Source organism: Archocentrus centrarchus, chromosome 16 (assembly GCF_007364275.1).
Source record: "Archocentrus centrarchus isolate MPI-CPG fArcCen1 chromosome 16, fArcCen1, whole genome shotgun sequence".
Taxonomy (NCBI): Eukaryota; Metazoa; Chordata; class Actinopteri; order Cichliformes; family Cichlidae; genus Archocentrus; species Archocentrus centrarchus.
In genome coordinates, this window is record NC_044361.1 from 17,770,076 (window position 1) to 17,787,784 (window position 17,709).

At 40.4% G+C, this 17,709-nt stretch overlaps 2 protein-coding genes across 3 annotated transcripts in view; both read right to left on the reverse strand.

The window, feature by feature from the left end:
- The window catches only part of cdkal1 (CDK5 regulatory subunit associated protein 1-like 1), a 260,220-nt gene extending 258,520 nt beyond the window's left edge, over positions 1 to 1,700 (reverse strand). Inside the window, exons 1-2 of the mRNA XM_030750431.1 lie at positions 1,567 to 1,700; positions 138 to 304 (exon numbers count right to left, since the gene is read on the reverse strand). Coding sequence (XP_030606291.1) covers positions 138 to 295 — 158 coding nt within the window. The 5' untranslated portion in view covers positions 296 to 304; positions 1,567 to 1,700. The remainder of the gene's footprint in view (positions 1 to 137; positions 305 to 1,566) is intronic.
- A 2,435-nt stretch (positions 1,701 to 4,135) lies between these two features.
- Positions 4,136 to 16,570, reverse strand: LOC115793828 (transcription factor E2F3). 2 transcript variants are annotated; one of them, XM_030748963.1, is made up of 8 exons: positions 16,078 to 16,570; positions 14,122 to 14,242; positions 12,882 to 13,012; positions 12,695 to 12,783; positions 12,023 to 12,181; positions 9,990 to 10,101; positions 8,520 to 8,661; positions 4,136 to 7,007 (listed from the first exon to the last, which is right to left on the reverse strand). In XM_030748963.1, the coding sequence occupies exons 1-8, from the start codon at positions 16,357 to 16,359 to the stop codon at positions 6,718 to 6,720; spliced, it is 1,326 nt and encodes a 441-aa protein (XP_030604823.1). In that variant the 5' UTR covers positions 16,360 to 16,570; the 3' UTR covers positions 4,136 to 6,717. The 2 variants fall into 2 exon arrangements, with proteins under 2 accessions (XP_030604823.1, XP_030604824.1); XM_030748964.1 differs by having other exon boundaries at positions 15,734 to 16,208.
- Positions 16,571 to 17,709: the final 1,139 nt, after the last annotated feature.

Here is a 17,709-nt window from a genome sequence, read left to right on the forward strand (position 1 = left end):
AAAGTGTACTTACTTTTTCCACAGAAGAATATAATATTTATATTTTGTTTAATAAATGGTTAAAAATGCTGCATAAAAAGCCAACAACCCCCCCCCCCCCAATATGATAGTACCATAATATCAAACATTAGACATACCTGTCAGCTTGAAGCTCCTCATTGCTCAGAAGCTCTTTCTTCTTCCTGGACTTTGGTATGATACTTTTTCTAGCAGATTGTCTTTCATGAGGAGTGGGGTCATTGGAAGACACCATGTCCTCAATGTCTTCAATCAGAGAGTCACAAGAGGACAGCATGTCTCCTCTCTGGAAATACATAAAGTACAATCATTTAAAAACATCAGAAGAGAAAATAAAAAACAAAGACACTTACATTAAAAGTCTAAAGTACATTGTGACTTACACTATATTGCCAAAAGTATTTACTAACTCATCCAAATCATTGAGTTCAGGTGTTCCAATCACTTCCATGGCCACAGGTGTATAAACCCAAGCACCTAGGCATGCAGACTGCTTCTACAAACATTTGTGAATTCCAGCGTAGTACCATGACAGGATGCCACCTGTGCAACAAATCCAGTCCTGAAATTTCCTCACTATTAAATATTCCACAGTGAACGGTTAATGGTATTATAACAAAGTGGAAGCGATTGGGAACAACAGCACACAAAGTGGTAGGCCACGTAAAATCACAGAGTGGGGTCAGTTGATGCTGAGGTGTGTAGTGCACAGAGGTCACCAACTTTCTGCAGTCAATCACTACAGACCTGCAAACTTCATGTGGCCTTCAGATTAGCTTTATTTATTATTACAGATTATTTATTTTACACTTCGATTAAGAGCACCTGCCACTCACACACAAGTGTATACAAGTGAGTTTTGTACCTGTACTCTATTTCCACGGTTTAGGATTTTTAGATTAAACTTCCTAAGTACTCTTATGGCTGTATCTTGCTCAGTTTCACAGAGATGTTTTTATATTAATACGTGTTAGTGCGTGAGTTACATGCCTACTCGTTAATACATCAGGAACAGCACTAGTACATGAAACATAACCGTGATGCTCGGCAGAATTAGTGTGCCAATTATGCATTAAAATGCATGCTAAATTATGGAAAAATAAAAAAAATAAATAAACTAGCAAGACATCGTCTTCACGATCAATGAATGTGACATCCTAAAGTACCTCTATCTACTGACACACACGTATTAATTAACGATGCCTTCTCTTAACAGGTGTTGCTGATAAGTAAATAAAAAGCTGCATCAGTTGAGATACAGGCTGTGCTGAAGTTACGCTATCTAGGTTTTAGTTTAGTAAAACATGTCACTGTCACACTTCAGAGCTGCTTTTATTTTACACTAAATACACGCTCAAGCCAGGTGGTTAACATGAAGGTCGACTACGGAATTCAAAATGCTCCATTTGGTACTTGTTTAATGATCTTTACTGGTTTTACTGGATTGCTGGGTAGCATTCATCTTTGCTAGCCTCATTGGCTAGCTAGTACCCACGTGCGTCTTATTCTGGACAAACCGCAACAATAAAAACGATTAAAGGTCCTTACCTGAGTCGCACCGTACTTGTATTCTTCCGATAAACTCGAATAGCGAGTTAAGTATGCTTTACAAAGGCACAAAATGATAATTCACACCACCAAAACAGTTATCACAACTCTCAGACCGCCATACTTGCCTGTGAGTACGGAAGGTAAAGGGGGACAAACTGTATAAACGCGTATTTAGCTTTGTGGGTGAATACTAACTGCAGCCCATCTAATTACTGGCATGTTTCAGTGTCATATGTGGATAACACCAAATCTACACTCACCGGCCACTTCATTAGTTATACCGGTTGAGCTGCTCATTGAGCAAACTCGGTGCATTTAGGCATTTAGATGTGGTTAAGATTACCTGAAGTTCAAATAGCATCAGAATGGGGGAAACAAGGTGATCTGTGTTACTTTGAACTAGGCATGGTTGTTGGTGCCAGATGGGCTGATCTGCTGGAATTTTCCCACACAACTATCTCTAGGGTTTACAGAGGATAGGCTGAAGATGAGAAAACATCCAGTAAGCAACAGTTTTCTGGGTGAAAATGCCTTGTTGATGTCAGGAGAATGGCCAGATTGTTGCCAGCCGATAGCAAGGCTCATTACAACCAAGGTATGCAGAAGAGCATCTCTGAATGCACGTTTAACCTTGAAGCAGATAGGCTACAGTAGCAGAAGACCACAATGGATGGCGCTCCTGTCAACCAAGAACAGAAAACTGAGACTACAGTTTGCATGGATTCATCAGACTGCACGACATAAGATTGGAACATTTCCTGATGACTCGATTTCTGCTGTGACATTCAGAATTTGGCATAAACAGCATGAAAGCATGGATTCATCCTGCCTTGAATCAATGTTCAGGCTGCTGCTGCAATAATGGTTTGAGGGATATTTTATTTAGGGATATTAACACACCACATCTCAAAGCTCAAATCATCTCAAACTGGTTTCTTCAAACATATCAATGAGTTCACTGAAATGACCTCCACAGAAACCAGATCGCAATCGAGTGGAGCACCTTTGGGATGTGATGTAACAGGAGATTCACATCATGGATGTGAAACCAACAAATCTGCAGCAACTTTGTGATGCTATTATGTCAATATGGACCAAAATCTCTGAGGAATGTTTCCAGCAGCTTGATGAATCTGTCACGAAGAGTTAAGGCAGGTCTAAAAGCAAAAAGGGGCTCCAACCAGTATTAGCAAGTAACAAGGTGTAATAGGTGGCCAGTGAGTAGACATCTGTTTAGTTTATACCTATAACTTACTTGATGCTACAATGCAAACTCCCTTAAGATAGATTAAAACAAAATATTTATTTCCTCATTTATATTGGCTTTATTCAAATTTTCAATTACAAATGCCCAAAATACAAAAACAATTCATTTACCCCCCCCCCAAAAAAAAACACACACATACACACAGCTCAAATTCCTCATTTAACAAATGTACAGAAACAAGCCTGTAACTGAAACACACACACACACATCAAAAACATCAAATTAGTTTATCTCCAACATTCACAAGCACTTTCACCCATGCCTTCAATCTGCAAACTGCTCTTTTTCTGTAGTTAGCGAAAACAGGCAGTAATATAATTTTACGCTCAATTCTTTCCAATCCTTTTTTTTTTCTTCTTTTTTTAAAAACAGAACCTTTACAGAATATTCACCAATCAGCACATTGTATTTGGTAACAGCTCAAGAATAACCATAAGATAAAAACAAAGCTGTTTCAATGTGGACCATAGTTAGCATCATATATAGCCTAACGATAGACTTCTAGTATCTAATCACACATTCCCAAATGAAAAAGCTGCAATTTTGTGTCACCAGTTATGAGACACGAGCTTTAGCAGTGCAGGAAAACATTCCATTAGAAACCTATGGAAAGGTACAATATTTCCAAAGAAAAAAATTTAATAATAATAATAATAATAATAATAATAATAATGTTTCCATCATGTAAAAGAAGATAATACATTAACCAGATTCTGGTTGCTTGAAATCAATGGGGAAAAATATTAATTATTGTAAACTGGAGAGTTACACTGTTTTGTGACCCAAATGAGGGGGGACAAAAAAAAAATTACTTCAATCCTGCATGCATACATGTAAAATACACCAATATAAATACACCTATGGAGAAACAGGCTGCGAGTCGGGATATTTCTGTGCATTGTGTAATTTAAGTCTAAGTAAAACTCATTAGGAGACTGGATTTTGTCCTCAGAGTTGAGGCTACTTAAAAAAAAAAAAAAAAAAAAAAAAAAGAAAGAAAAGTAAAGTGCCCCCATCATGCTTCATGGGCTTTTCCTTATCCTTTCATCTGCTGCATTGCAATTTTGAGCATGTAAAATCCTTGCAAACTTACAAAAGATAAAGTCCACCAACAAACAAACAAAAAAAAAACTGACACTCCGCTTGATTGCGGTTGAGAATTTTCTTCAATAACTTCTCGGTCACTGTGTAAAGCTCTGGCATGAATCCCACCTAGTGGCTAATTTGGCAGACCCTCTAACAAAGAATGCATAAGCCTGGATTTTTAGCCAAAAAAAAAAAAAAAAAAAAGGGGGGGGGGGGAGTTTTGCATTTACACATTTTCTGTTTCTCAGACGTCACTTTGCTTTCTTCATGCCAGCCAGCCATTTAGTGCAGACTCCACTTTGCACGAATGGGACATTCGAGACACGCAGGCTAAAACGCAGCGTTTCAGACAGAGGGTGAACAGAAGCGCTGCAGAAATGTACAGTGTTATGTCTTCTTGAACATTAAAGCGGGCAAACATAGTCTAGCACATCGCAAAAATAATGAGCATGAAAATGAACATAATCAGAACACTGACATCAGCACTCTCCAAGAAAGTGAAAACGGCAGAAATAGTACGGGATGACATCAGGGATTTTACACACTCCCTGATATTCAGAGGACAACCAAACCACTCATCCACAGGGATGCGAGAACACAGAAATGTCTCTGAATGACCAGATACGCCAGCTGTGGATCAATGACTGCATCTGTGCATTACTGAATGTGTCCTTTTGGTGTCTTAAGTGACAGCTCTGTATTTAAAAACAAAATACACTGACAAAGGAGCTAAATAACTTATTGGAGAAGACAGAACAAAAAGGAAAAGTATTGCAATACATTCATTCACTTTTCTACACTTCAAATGTGCACCCCAACAGTCAGAATTAATGTGACAGTATAAGACTGGCTTTTGACCAAAAGGTATTCTCACCATTTGTCGGGGTGTCCAACATGACTGCTAAAAAAACAAGGGTAATTTTTAGAACAAAAAGGGAATTCAGAATCATACAAACTATGACATTTACCTCTAACGCCCTATTTCTATTTTGCAACATTAAGTGAGAGGTAGCCTACAGTACCTTTTGCACTGAAAAAAAACTGTAAAAACTGTACATCAATTTATACACAGGCAGGCTCACTCTTTAAAGCAAGCTCAAACTGACATCTCACATACACGCTGCACACGCAATTACTCAAGCACACGGCAATCAGGTCAGGGGGTGGGGGGTGGGGGTCAACATTAACAGCAGCAATATAACCTGTGATCTCTAAAAACCAAGGTCTCTTTGCACTTCACTATTATAAAGGATGTAATGAGACACAAGCTACTGGTAGTGAACTGGGATGACGTTCCTAATACCTAAGGAGGAGAAAAATACATCCCTTCAGCTTTTCAGCAACTAATCAAGCTTTTTGCTGACTAATCACTGTAAATTCAGTGGCTCTAAACAACACAATTCACTAAGGTTTAGTTCCGCTGGAATCACTTAGATTACAAAACAGCTGTATTTGTTTTTTTTATATATATATATATTTTTTTTTTTAGCATCTGTTACAGAGGGGAAAAAGCCCTTCATTACATGCTGAAGTTTAAATAAGTGGCTCTCTCATCCTTCTTTTTTTTTTTTTTTTTTTCCTATAGGTGACCATAATATTAAGTCATTTCTATAGTTTTAAAATCCATTAAAATTCAACAGTTATTGAAGCTAAAGAGAGTCGACAACACGGTCTCAGTACACACTGAGTAGGAAGTGTGCATTGAGTGGTAAGTGATTCAAACAAATTTCTTTGATTAGCTCAAACCACAGTATAATTGCACAGCACACAGCCTAAGTGAGGAGGCATAAAGGGATTCAATTGTGCCGGCTCTTGCTGCTGAAGGTGGGAAAGGTAAAAGGCAGCAAGAGTGAAGGAGTCAAGTCCCGAACACACTAAATAAGAGTATGAGTTGAAGATGATCTTCAAGTTTGCACATCTCGTGTCCAGATTTACCCATTAGCCAGAAATAGCAACTTAGCAGGTTGCATACTTGATCAGGAGATGAGACACTGGAATACATGGAATAAATGTCTTGTTTAAGTGAATCAAGAGTACATATTCCTATTTTCCACTGCAGTTTTGGTACTCCAGAACACCAACTTTTCAATGGACAAGAAAACCCAAACATACCCAATACTCACACTCTGAACTTTATAATTGTATTAAATGTATTTGACAGTTTCTTTTCTTTTTTTTTTAATTTCTAAAATATTTTATATTTGCACACAGAAGATGACTATTTAACAGTCAGCAGGTAAAAGCCTTCAATCACAGATCACTGTTGTGGGTGAAATTAGCATGAATTCTTCAGAACTTCCATCCCACAGCACTTGGCAATAACACATCACAAGCATTACCTGGGTGGCTCTGCACACCCGACAATAAAAAAAAGATAAAGATGATCAACCGTATCCTTTCCTTACCGAAACAAATTCCCAGACAAGATCCTTCAAGGTTTGACCGATTTTTCTTCCACCCTGCTCTCGCGGGCGGTTTTGGGTGACTGCACGGTTATGCTAAACACAATGCAATCACCCAGGATGTGCGGTAATGCCAAGCGGTGTGGGGGTGTTCCCTTATAGCTGTTCTGTCTTGTTGTCACTCTACAGTAACACTCACACAGAGCAGTGAATACCCTTCCTATCCCCCATTTACATTTAACCAACCATTTGTGTAAATTAGCATCCACTAAAAAGGAGATCAAAGGCTTTACACTGATGAGGCTGTTTATTACTTATACCATAAAAGAACATGGGATCCCCTGTGGGACAGAAAAAGCCCTCAGTGTTTCCATCTGATTCTTTCAGCTAATGCTAGCTGCACAGGAGATCCTCAAATGAGGTCATTTTTTCAAAGTCACAGGCATCAAACAAGTCGCTAATTCCCTGGTCACCTTCCAAACCTAATAGGTAGTCATCTTGGTCCAGAAGAGTAGGTCCAAGGTTTAAGAAAGGACCCAGGGATGAAGGGATCTGGTCTTCTGTCTGCTGCAGAAGACTGGTGTAAGGGGATGAGATGGGTGAAAGAGTTGTGACGGCGACAGCTGAGGAGGAGGAAGGTTGGGCCAGGAAGGGGTTAGGAGAAGTGGTTGTGCCGCTGGGATCTGTGAAAGGAAAAAGAGACTACTTGTTATTACTCCTAAACAGCCAAAAGTACCACTAGTACCACTAGTTTGTAATACTAGTGGTACTCCTAAACAGCCAAGAGTACCACTAGTATTACAAACGCAAGGAAGCTGTTCAGTTAACATAGCTCATTTTACCCATTTCTCAGACAGTTTTGTTCCACTGGAAACAGATTGTTTCCAGTGGAACAATCTGTTCTAGACATCTCTTCTGGAACCAGTTACAGATTAGCACTGAACACTTGGTTTAGTCAATACCCTGGCATTTCATACACCATCAGGTTCAAATGGTCGTGCTGTCAATGACAAGATGCAGTTCATCGTACAGTCACATCCTGTACTGTAAGAAAACGGCAATGCATGCATCAAACCCTTTGTCTGTTACCCCTTTTCCACCGCCGGGGTTCCCAAAAGAACTGGCGAAAAGCTTAGGAAAAGGCCCGCGTTTCCACCGCACTTGCAAACTGCTCCTTTACGTCTGAGTGTGGGCGGGTCCTTGTCTGGACACGGACGCCGAAGAGCGCAAATGTGAGAGAACACGCTCCCATCTTGTGCTGCGAACACATTTTACGGTCCAAACAAAACTACTGCAGCATCTGTGTGCAGCACAGAGGTAAACACAGACAGAAAATACGAGCAAGACGACAAGTACGCACTTTGCGTCCTTTTATCTGTGATATAAACTGATACAAAGCAGCAAGTTCAGCATTAGAGCCAAACCTAATTCACACCCGTGAAAATTGCTTCGCTTTTCTCATGTAATACACATGTAATGTGGTAGAAAGTTTATGTTAAGACGGCAAAGTCACGCCCTTCTGCCGCTTTCATCACGCGTTCTTGGTTCCAGACCAGCTAGCTTGCGAGTCCCGAGTTGAACCCGTTTTTCGGCTGAGCACCAAGTGCGTTCGTGGTGGAAAAACCACTGAACGGTTCAAATACTGGCTCCGGCAGCCTGTTGGTGGAGAAGCGGCTTGAAAGAGAGTTAAAAGACTCTGAGGACTGCAGGAACAAATTACATACAAGCCACTTGACGCTGGTTCCAAAAGTAAATTAATGCTCATGGAGTCCCAATTTAAAATGGCCAACTTTACAGAACTAAACAGGTTTACAATCTGCCAGACAAAAAAATTAGTTCTGATTCTTATAGCCAATTTCCACCTTCAAGACAACTTTACTAGGGAGGCCTTTTTTTTAGGTGTCACTCATATGCATTATTAGGGGTGTAGACACTCAGACGGGTCAGTGCAGTTTAGCTTTTAGTTATACTAAAAGACAATAAAGACCCAGCTGTTTGGTTTTTTTGCTGTTCTGTTTTTCATGTGGATGTAATCAGAGTGGCTTTTACCTCTTCTTCTACCCGTAGTCTATGGATTTATAAATAAAGATGAATCGATTCATGTTTCTTCATTTTGAATGACAAAAATAGAGGAAATTCAATTAAACAACTCTATGTAAAGTGCTGCTGTACACCAATATCCACCTGAAACCAACCTTGAAGGACTTTGACAAAAGGAGAGTTCCCATTGATGTCTGTGTTTCCATTTTTTACAGGACTCCTGGGGTCGTTTTCCTCATCTGGGCACAGCAGGACTTCTATGGGGCCCTTAGTGCTGGTCAGGTGTATGGATAAACTCTGGAGAGGGACAATAAACAGGAATTTAAAAAAAAAAACTGACCCTGAAAGGATAACTGAAAGAGAATGGATGGATGGATGGAAAAAACTGACCTTGACTACAAGGATTACAATCATGACACAGAACTTTACAAGTGTTCCCAACATATACAACTCTACCAAAAGTAGAGTCTGTGCATGTAACAGTATGTCTAATAAATTGGTGCATAGACCCTCAGACTGACTGGACCACTGAGATGTCATTCCCAAAGAAACTGGCAAACCCAACTCTAAAGGTGCCAAAAAAAAAAAAATTTCAAAGTTTAGACATTAATATTTTCCATTTTTATTAAAGAATGCTGCCAAAACATAGTAGAGTATCAAGGTTTTGCAGACACATGACTGCCAACCTTGTAACATTAACTTGTTGGCCATTTTGGACATGCAACAACACAGTGACCAATGCAGGATCAAGTGGATAAGGCCCCAGTCACACAGGCTAAGAAATCAGTGAGCATCTGGTAACCACTCGTTGTGTGAGAGGGGAGGGGGGTGTTGGGGGTTGATGGCAGTCACTGGGAAAGTGATTGCTAAAGCCCCAGTCACACAAGCCTAGAGACTGCTCAGTAACCCCCATTTTTCCTGAGCAGCCCACCTGTCAATAGGGAAAAATACGTTTTCACCAAATGAACGTGATCACTAGCATTTCCTGCAGTTATCCATAGTTTGCATGGAAGTGAGACTCGTCCGCAAAAACCATCCAGCTACTCTGAGCTGTAGTGAAACTGTGAAAAATGCAAGACAAACCAGAAACACGGACCATTTTCCTTCAAAGTAAAAGTTGTACCTCAGAGCTACAGCCAACATGTTTCAACAGGCACAACTTTTACTTTGACAACAAACCTTCTCCTTTGGCAGTTTGCGTCACACTTTCTACAAGCTACTACTGCTCAGCTAGTGGTTAGCAAGTGTTTGCAAAATAACATGGAAAACTACAGGCAACTGTGGAACTCTGCTGGAAACCAAAGCATAAGTGGTTTTTGGTCCAACACTTTCTTTGCAACAATTTTCACCCAGCAAGAGCCGGCAACCTCCAACAACCACTGCCAACTAGCCAGGGAATACACATTTTTCCCTAGCAGGTGGCTGTATCACATCCAATAAGGCGCACAAATCTCGAGCACTTTGTGCATAAAATCACGTGAGAAACCTCACATTTAATACTGACAGTATCCAAGTAAGAGCAGAATAACAAGTCCTGTCTTTAAAAGAACTGTAAGTCATAGGTGAGATGCCAAGTGAGCAAAAAGCACAGGGGGGGACAGCAAAGACAATGCATGTATACAAACCTCCTCAGGGTCTGGCACTTCTAGTTTGGTGTCTGTGGGAGCTTTGACAACAATAACAGTCTGGTCTCTGAGGCTCCCCTGTTTGATATCTTGGTATGTTACATAAGCATATGTGGAAACAAAAGGGTTAAGGAAATAAAACTGTATCTATATGACATGTGCTGCTGTTACAAAATAGTTCATTTATGCATTGCACTGTTAAAGATGACCTGCATTTGGTAATGTCCATTAGAAAAGAGACTGATTGAGGAATATAAAGCAGGTGGTCCCTAAAGGCAGAGCTGAAAGATGAAGATTTTCATGCTCTTTAAATCAAATGCAGTTTTCACCAACACAGCACTGCTGAAGTATTGGATTATTGTAAGCCTTTTTGAACAGGGAATGGGCTACATGTGATCATCCTTTTATTTTTATTTTTTTTAAACCAAGGACCACATTTAAAAACCATCTGTGCCAACATGAACCACCCCCCACACACACACACACTTTGGCATTTAAAAAAAAAAAAAAAAAAATGATAGCTGCTACTAGGAGTGTTGTTTTATTTGGAATACCAGTGGAAGATGCTATCAGAATGAGCACATTCTTGTGGACTCCTCAAAGCTCTGAGTGCATTGTCAAAGCTTTAGCTCAAGCCCTGCATATTTTCTGGACCCTCTGTAATGCTGTAACAGGGCAAAATTTTACATGGAGCAGCTAAGGAAGGCGAGAATAGTTTGCCAAATAAATAGATACACATGCTATTTAGGCATTACAGGCAGTAAAGTTACTTTCTACAGTGAGCAGAGCAGTTTGCATTGTGGCCGACTTTTAGTCCCATTTCTACACAGACATGCTAGGTCTGAGGAAAAGAGCTCAAGCCTCTACATGTCTTTACTGAATGTGCACAATTAACTTGTATGTTTCTACTTCTCTATTGTATTTTGACAGACATTTCAATATGCTGTGTAGTAGTTCTGAAACAACTATTAATTTCTAATGACTTTAATAATTGGCTCCATGCTCAACTGGCATACAGGAAAAAAAAACAAATGCAACCCGTGCCTTTACACATGTGGCACAGCAACAATAACTTCACTATCTAATTATATATGTTTTGTGTTCTCCTACACATCCTATAACAGGTAGGTACTGTATAATAGGTCAGGTGTTATAAAGTGATTTCAGGTTTATACGAAGAATAGCTCTGAGGCCATTTTCAGATATTTTTAGGTCTCAGTTAAAGTCCCATTATATTAACCTGCATTTGCGCCTCTGCCATGTGTGCTGGGTCGCCTTCAGTATGTGATTATTCAACTTGATATTTAATCTTAGAAAATTAGCTGAAGTTGCAGGGAGTCAAAGCTGGTGAGTGGGTTGCCGGTGTGAAAACTGGGCTGATGTGGGGCAAAAAAAAAAAAAAAAAAAATCTGTGTTTTCAATGCACTCTGAGATGACACTCTGGCATGCACCACAGGTCAGAGCGTTTTCTCTGAATGTTGTCTCTCAGAAAACATGAACATTTCCACTATGGTGGACAAAGTCACAGTGCATAATGCTGAAGAGACAGAGAGCAGAAGAAGGGGAAAAAAAAGGAGCATTGTCTCAGCCACGCTCCTCACCTGACACACGCCCTTCAGGCTTCAAAATTGGACTCTTACACTGGAAACTGCCAAACTGCAGCCTAGACTCAGATCTCATTATGAGCAATGGTCCTCCACATAAAATTTCAGCGACTTTGAAACAGATCTGCCTTGATGTTGTGTTCTCTGCGAAAGTTTGAGGTCCGTGTGGGGGAAAAAAAACTGCAGTGTACACAGTGCAAGTGCTTATAGTACTACAGGACTTCCGGGCAGTGATCTAAAAACAGCGGCCCTGCAAAAAGCTAACTGAACGTGACTTTGCAGCCCTGCAGTGATTTGCCCACTTACTCTGGCCCCAAGTCTTTAGATTTATGTCAAATTAGGATGACTTGTGAATACTTGCTCACTAAGGCAAGGGAGCTAGAAGGCACCTTAAAATTTTATTCACTTTATCAACTAACAAAAGGATATTTCTGGTTGCCTGGCAACTCGCTCATGTGTCTCATATCCAGGGTGCATCTCTGGATGAGTTGTTCGAGCCTCTGCTCTTCATCGGCCAGCGCAGAAACTTCAGCTGTCAGTCTTTGCCTCTGGCTTAGCGCCCCCTCGACCTCCAACAGACTACAGCCCCTGTAAATGAAAGAAGAGTCAGCGGAGCATGAACTACAGCAGATTAGGAGTTCAGGATGCTCTGTTGCAGCCATTTGGTGTCTCATGCTTCTTGCTTCAAATATTTAGTACATTAACTTCAACAGTGCAAAAAAAAAAAAATTCTGTCTCATTTCTGTTCAAGTAAACTCTGGATTTAGGTTTCAGTGCCTTCTTTTACGCAGATATTGCAGAGAAAAGATGCAATTATCAGATTCCCCTTACAACACTTCCTGTAAAGAGCAAGTGACTTCAAAACACAAATATGTGGAAAATGTTTTGCAAGTACTTTGATCCTAGAAAATTCTGTGGTCATTTCCAATGTAAGTGCCCGACAGGCACTACGTTTACTCTGGAAGGACCTAAATTTAAATCAAACAAATTAAATAAAACAGTTACAGTATAGCCTCAAAAACATGGCTGAAACTTAGTTTAAATTAAAAAAATTAAAACCCAAGCATTTGCACGAGACAGTGAAGGAGAAGAGCCACTTACATCCACTGAATGTTGTTCTTTGATTTCTTCTTAATGAGGTGAATGCCTTCTAGTACATTGGTGATATCATACAACCGCCTTTTCTGTACCTGCAAACAAGGAATACGTGCACAGATTTAACCATGTAAATTATGAGTCACTAAAGTAACCGCCGAACACAATGCCTGACATCATTTCCTCAATTTACCTGTAAGGTTTCAGCGGCAAGGTTGAGGTCCAACACACCATCAGAAGACTGAGCAAGAAGGTCCACAAACTTCTTTGTCAACAGGCCCAAGGACGTGTCATACCGCGTCTTTTCAGGTGGAGACTTGGGCGCTACGGTGGACAAAAAAGTAAGCCAACTTTGAAGTCACTGTTGGAAACGAGTGTGTCATTTTCATACCGGACCACATTTGCAGTATATCGCTCATGAACACTGGAATATTGGGAGAACCGAAACAGTCATTTTTCCAGTGAAATGTTGAAAGGGAAATGACTGTCACGATCAGCTGGCATTTACATGAAGATACGCTACAGGTCAGAGAATCTGGAAAGATCACTATCCGATTCCTCTGTTGGGTTAGAATTTACCAGCTAAACTTGTCTTTTAAAAAAAGAAAAAAGTGACTGTTTACTTAAGTTTTATATCCCACAGCATGTCACCTGTCATGACTCCAACAATACCAAGTATTACACTGCTGCAATCACTATAGTTCATGAAAACAGTGAGCAACACACATATCCTTTTCTTTTTTAAAGTTCTAAATAAAACAGTGAATAAAACAGAAAGTTAACTTTTGTGCTCGGCGTGTCTGTGTAGATTCTCAGTCATCCAGGTCCTAGTAGTCTCTGGAGCTTGAAAAAGGCGACTGGACTTCTTTTTGTTTCTTGAAGACGTTTCACCTCTCATCCGAAAGGCTTCTTCAGTTCTCAACCAAATGGTGGAGAGACCCAGGTATTTAAACCCCTGTGGGCGTAGTCCCCTTGAGGTGGTTATGACCCTCTATTGATCATGTGCGTGAACACATGTGCCCAGGTGTGAACGGCCCAACTGTATATTTGACAATAGCCTGGAAGTAATAAGCTTTAAAGGCCTGTGAATGTGTTGGAATGTACCTCATTTCAGCTCCATGGCTTATAAACGGCACCGTATTGTTCATAAATTGAAAAATGTTAATCCAAAACATAAGGTATTCCTAAAACAATGAAATGCTGACTTAACTACTCAGAGCTCTTCCCTTACAAAAAGCTGGGTAAACCACCCAGAGAACCAAGCGCCCTACCTTCATGATGGCTGAAGCTGTTTAATAACCATACAAAACAGCTGTATCTACACTTTTCCTTTGTGTGCACGGGGTGAACCTGAATCTTTCTGCAGTGAAATTCCAGATCAAATGTACGAACAAGACGTCAGAGGGGGGCCCCCCCTGGAGCTGCCTTCTTACTTCTGGGTGTCTTTAGCCGTGCCCCATCTGCTGCTGTGGCTCCTCCTCTACCTCTTGGAGTTTTGGCTCGTTCTGTCTGGTACTGGTGGTCCGAATCATCGAGTGCCAATCGCCTTTTTGCCTAGCAGGGAGAAGATGGGGGACGTTAGCAGTAGATATGGTTATTTTGTTCATTTAGAGCATTTAGCAGTCACCTCCAAGGCCTCCCCATAAGCAGTGAAGAAACAACTATAATTCCCTCCCCAGGGTCTCTAAACCATAGTGTCAGAGAAAAAAAATAAAATACAGCGCACGCACGCAGTGATTTTCCTGTTGCTTTAAATCTCTAAACCTGACTGTCCTCTGCAGTTTGATAAGCATTATTTTACTTCAGAATTCCTGAGGTTTTTGCAGCAAGGACAATAACAAAATCTGAATTGAAGGAAGTTTTGTCATACATTTGATGAGGCACAAGCAGGGCCTGTGATTCCCTTTTTCCAAACTTATTGGCGAGGGCAAACCTAAATAGCTTGAGAATGAGTCACATCTATGATTTGAACATGGTGCTGCACACCAATAAATATTAGACCATAGAACCTCCCATTCACCATGTTTAAGCCCATTTAGGCCACATGATGGATTCAAATTAGTCATGCAAATGTTACACTTCTTACCATAAACACTCCTGAATTCTTTATTTTTTTTTTGCAGCTGCTTAAAACTGAATCTTTTTGTTCATAACCTACCTCTATTAACAGTCACCAAGAATAATAACCAGTACATTTGCAAGAAACCATCCTTTAGTGTCTTTGAGCAAGGCACAGTGGCAGCAGCCTGCTGGTCTGCATTTCCCTCCAACACACATGCATTGCACAGCAGAAACCACTTTACCTTGATGAAATATACTATATAGTAATCATTTTTAAACCCATACTTAGTACTTCATCTTTTGCATAACCCCAGTCTGAGAAAGAGAAAAAAAAATGTCCTCTGTTGACAGTCAAAGTGTCAGCCATTTTATATCAGCAAGCAGCTCCCCTCACCCCAAAGCCTGTTCATGGCTTACAGCCTGATATGTACAGACTGGTTCAGTTCATAAAAGATGAATAGCCAAGAGAGGAAAGAAAAAAAACTACACCCTGAATGCAGCTTTAACTGTTTTGTGTGGTTTGTGTATGTTGAGAATACAGGAAACGTAGAATCAGCACTAAAGCAACAAACTCGGGTTTCACTTTACTTGCCACGAAAGGCACCACAGCGTTACTTTATTTACAAAGGAGTGACATGAAACGCTTGCGCTAAATAAAAAGGTCAAGCTCGACAGGGACTAATGTTGCCCTCCAACAACCAACAGCGCTACTAGCACTGATAGCTAACACATATTTTCAAAGCTTTATCCAAGTTGGCTTTGCATCTTCACAGACGACTGGGAGAAAATATATCGAGCACATCTCAAACTGAGCTGTAGCAATATCTGTGTATAATACCGTGTCTGTGCAAGTTTCACTACTCGTGTAGCGTTAAAACACTAACTAAAAGCACAAGAACCAGGCAGGGAAACCATCCCCCAACCCCCCAAATTAAGACACCAACAGCAGCCACTAGGCCAGCGCTAACGTTACTCATCTCTTACCAATATTTCCATCTGCCTGCAAAGGTGAAGCGGACTCAAAAGCACCATGAAGTCTGCTAACACTCTTCTAGATGACAGGTCTGTACTCCAGTCATGGCTAAACTAACCTAAACTTGTCACTGGCGTCCTCGCAGCCAACAAAAACACTTAACCAGTCCACTTGGGTAACTTAGCTAGCGGTAGTTAGTTAGCCACCTCGCTAGGTTGAGTCGTTGGGAAAGCCCTGGCTAAGCAGCTAACGTTAGCTGCCCTGAACAACAAGCTCGGCTAGGTTAGCAAGCTAACATTGTCTAGCTGAGCGTAGCAAAGCTAAATGTGTTTAGGCGAGTTGTGTCGATTATTACCGGCGGTCTTCCCAGAGTGGGTCGTTGTCCTGCTCCGTTTGCTGCAGCTTGTTGTGGAGTTGTGTAAATGTTGTTAACCTGAGGCTCGGATAAACACACATTTGATGTCTGTGTAACGTTGCAAGGCGGTGGTGTGGTTATTATTTGGATATACGTAGCGTTTGATTGACCGGGGTTCAAACGATCCGAGAGAGCTGTTAAAATAATATTATTTTCCAGAGAAGAGCCTCCAACCCCTGCTAAAATCACTTTGTCCGGAGCCGAGGAGGTCCCTCTTCTCATCTTGCGTATTCAGGGTAACCCCTTTCTTGTCTCGGAACTTTCGAGCTCGTATGGCTGCTAATCCGCCGCAATAATTACAAAAATAATCAGGCCGAGGTAGAGACGAGTTTCTGAATTATCGATTTCTGAAAAGTATTTTTCCCTCAGAAAGTGCATTTAGGCAGATGCAACGGATTAAAAAGTAGCACAACTCTCGTTTCCCCCGTCTAGAAATGGCTTCAGGAAACGGCCTGATGAATGAAGGGATACGGTTTACGCGCTCAAGAACCCTCCCGCGAAACTCAGATTTCCCGGGAAATTTTCAAACGGAATTTACATGCCAGAGTCTATTGGTTCCTCAGAGCAGCGTCTCCGCCTGTATCGAAGTCATATCGACCAATGACGGCTCCAGATTTAGTGCGCCACGTGTTCATTGGCAGGTGTAAACACGTGACGTCACTTGTCACGCCTTGCGTGCTCCTTGATAGGACGTAGGGTGGCGTCAGAGACCAATGTTGCTGAAGAGAAAGCGCAAAGAGCCAAAACATAACCATGAACTTGAAAATTATAACAATAAAATTATAAATATTGCTATTAGAGCTGAATTTAACCCCTTACATAATTTCAGGCTCTTTTTTATCTTGATTTTTTTGTGTAGTCCTCTTCATTGTCACTATGACAACGTAGCATATGGCATAAAATGTTAACCTCAAATGTGACAGATGACAGAGTGCTGTGATTTCAGATCAAAGAATGGGAAAACAAAACAAAACATGAAATGCATCCCCCACTAGTTCCCTCCTAAAAAGAATTTTGTGCAGAGCTCCTTTGCAGCCCTGTAATGATTTCACTATTTTGTGCCATTTAAGATAAGATAAGATAAGATAAAACTTTAATGATCCCACAACGGGGAAATTTGCGCATTACAGCAGCTCAGTATAGAGAAAAATGAAAAGGATGAGTAAAAAACAAATTTACTAAAATAGAATAGAATAAAATAAAATAGAATAGAAAAAACTATACACATATACATAAGCACTATGTACATAAAATATATATATCAATGTCAATACACAATGTCAATACTTTTGTGTAAGGCATTTGCAAATCTGTGTGTTTTGTGCTTATTATTATTGAATAAGTTTATATTAACTGTATTTTGTTTAAGTGTAAGTTTGGATTTTACATAAAAATAAAAAAAAACATGTACATTGAAAATGCAGGCCCCAAAGCACATTCTCAGAGAGAATGAGCTCGACTGTTTATTACAACAAACATGATTTTTGTAATTTTTGGTTAATTGCACGAAGTTTCCAAAGAACCCTATGACACCACAGTTTTTGTATTGTTTGTTCGTTATTTCAGTGAGTG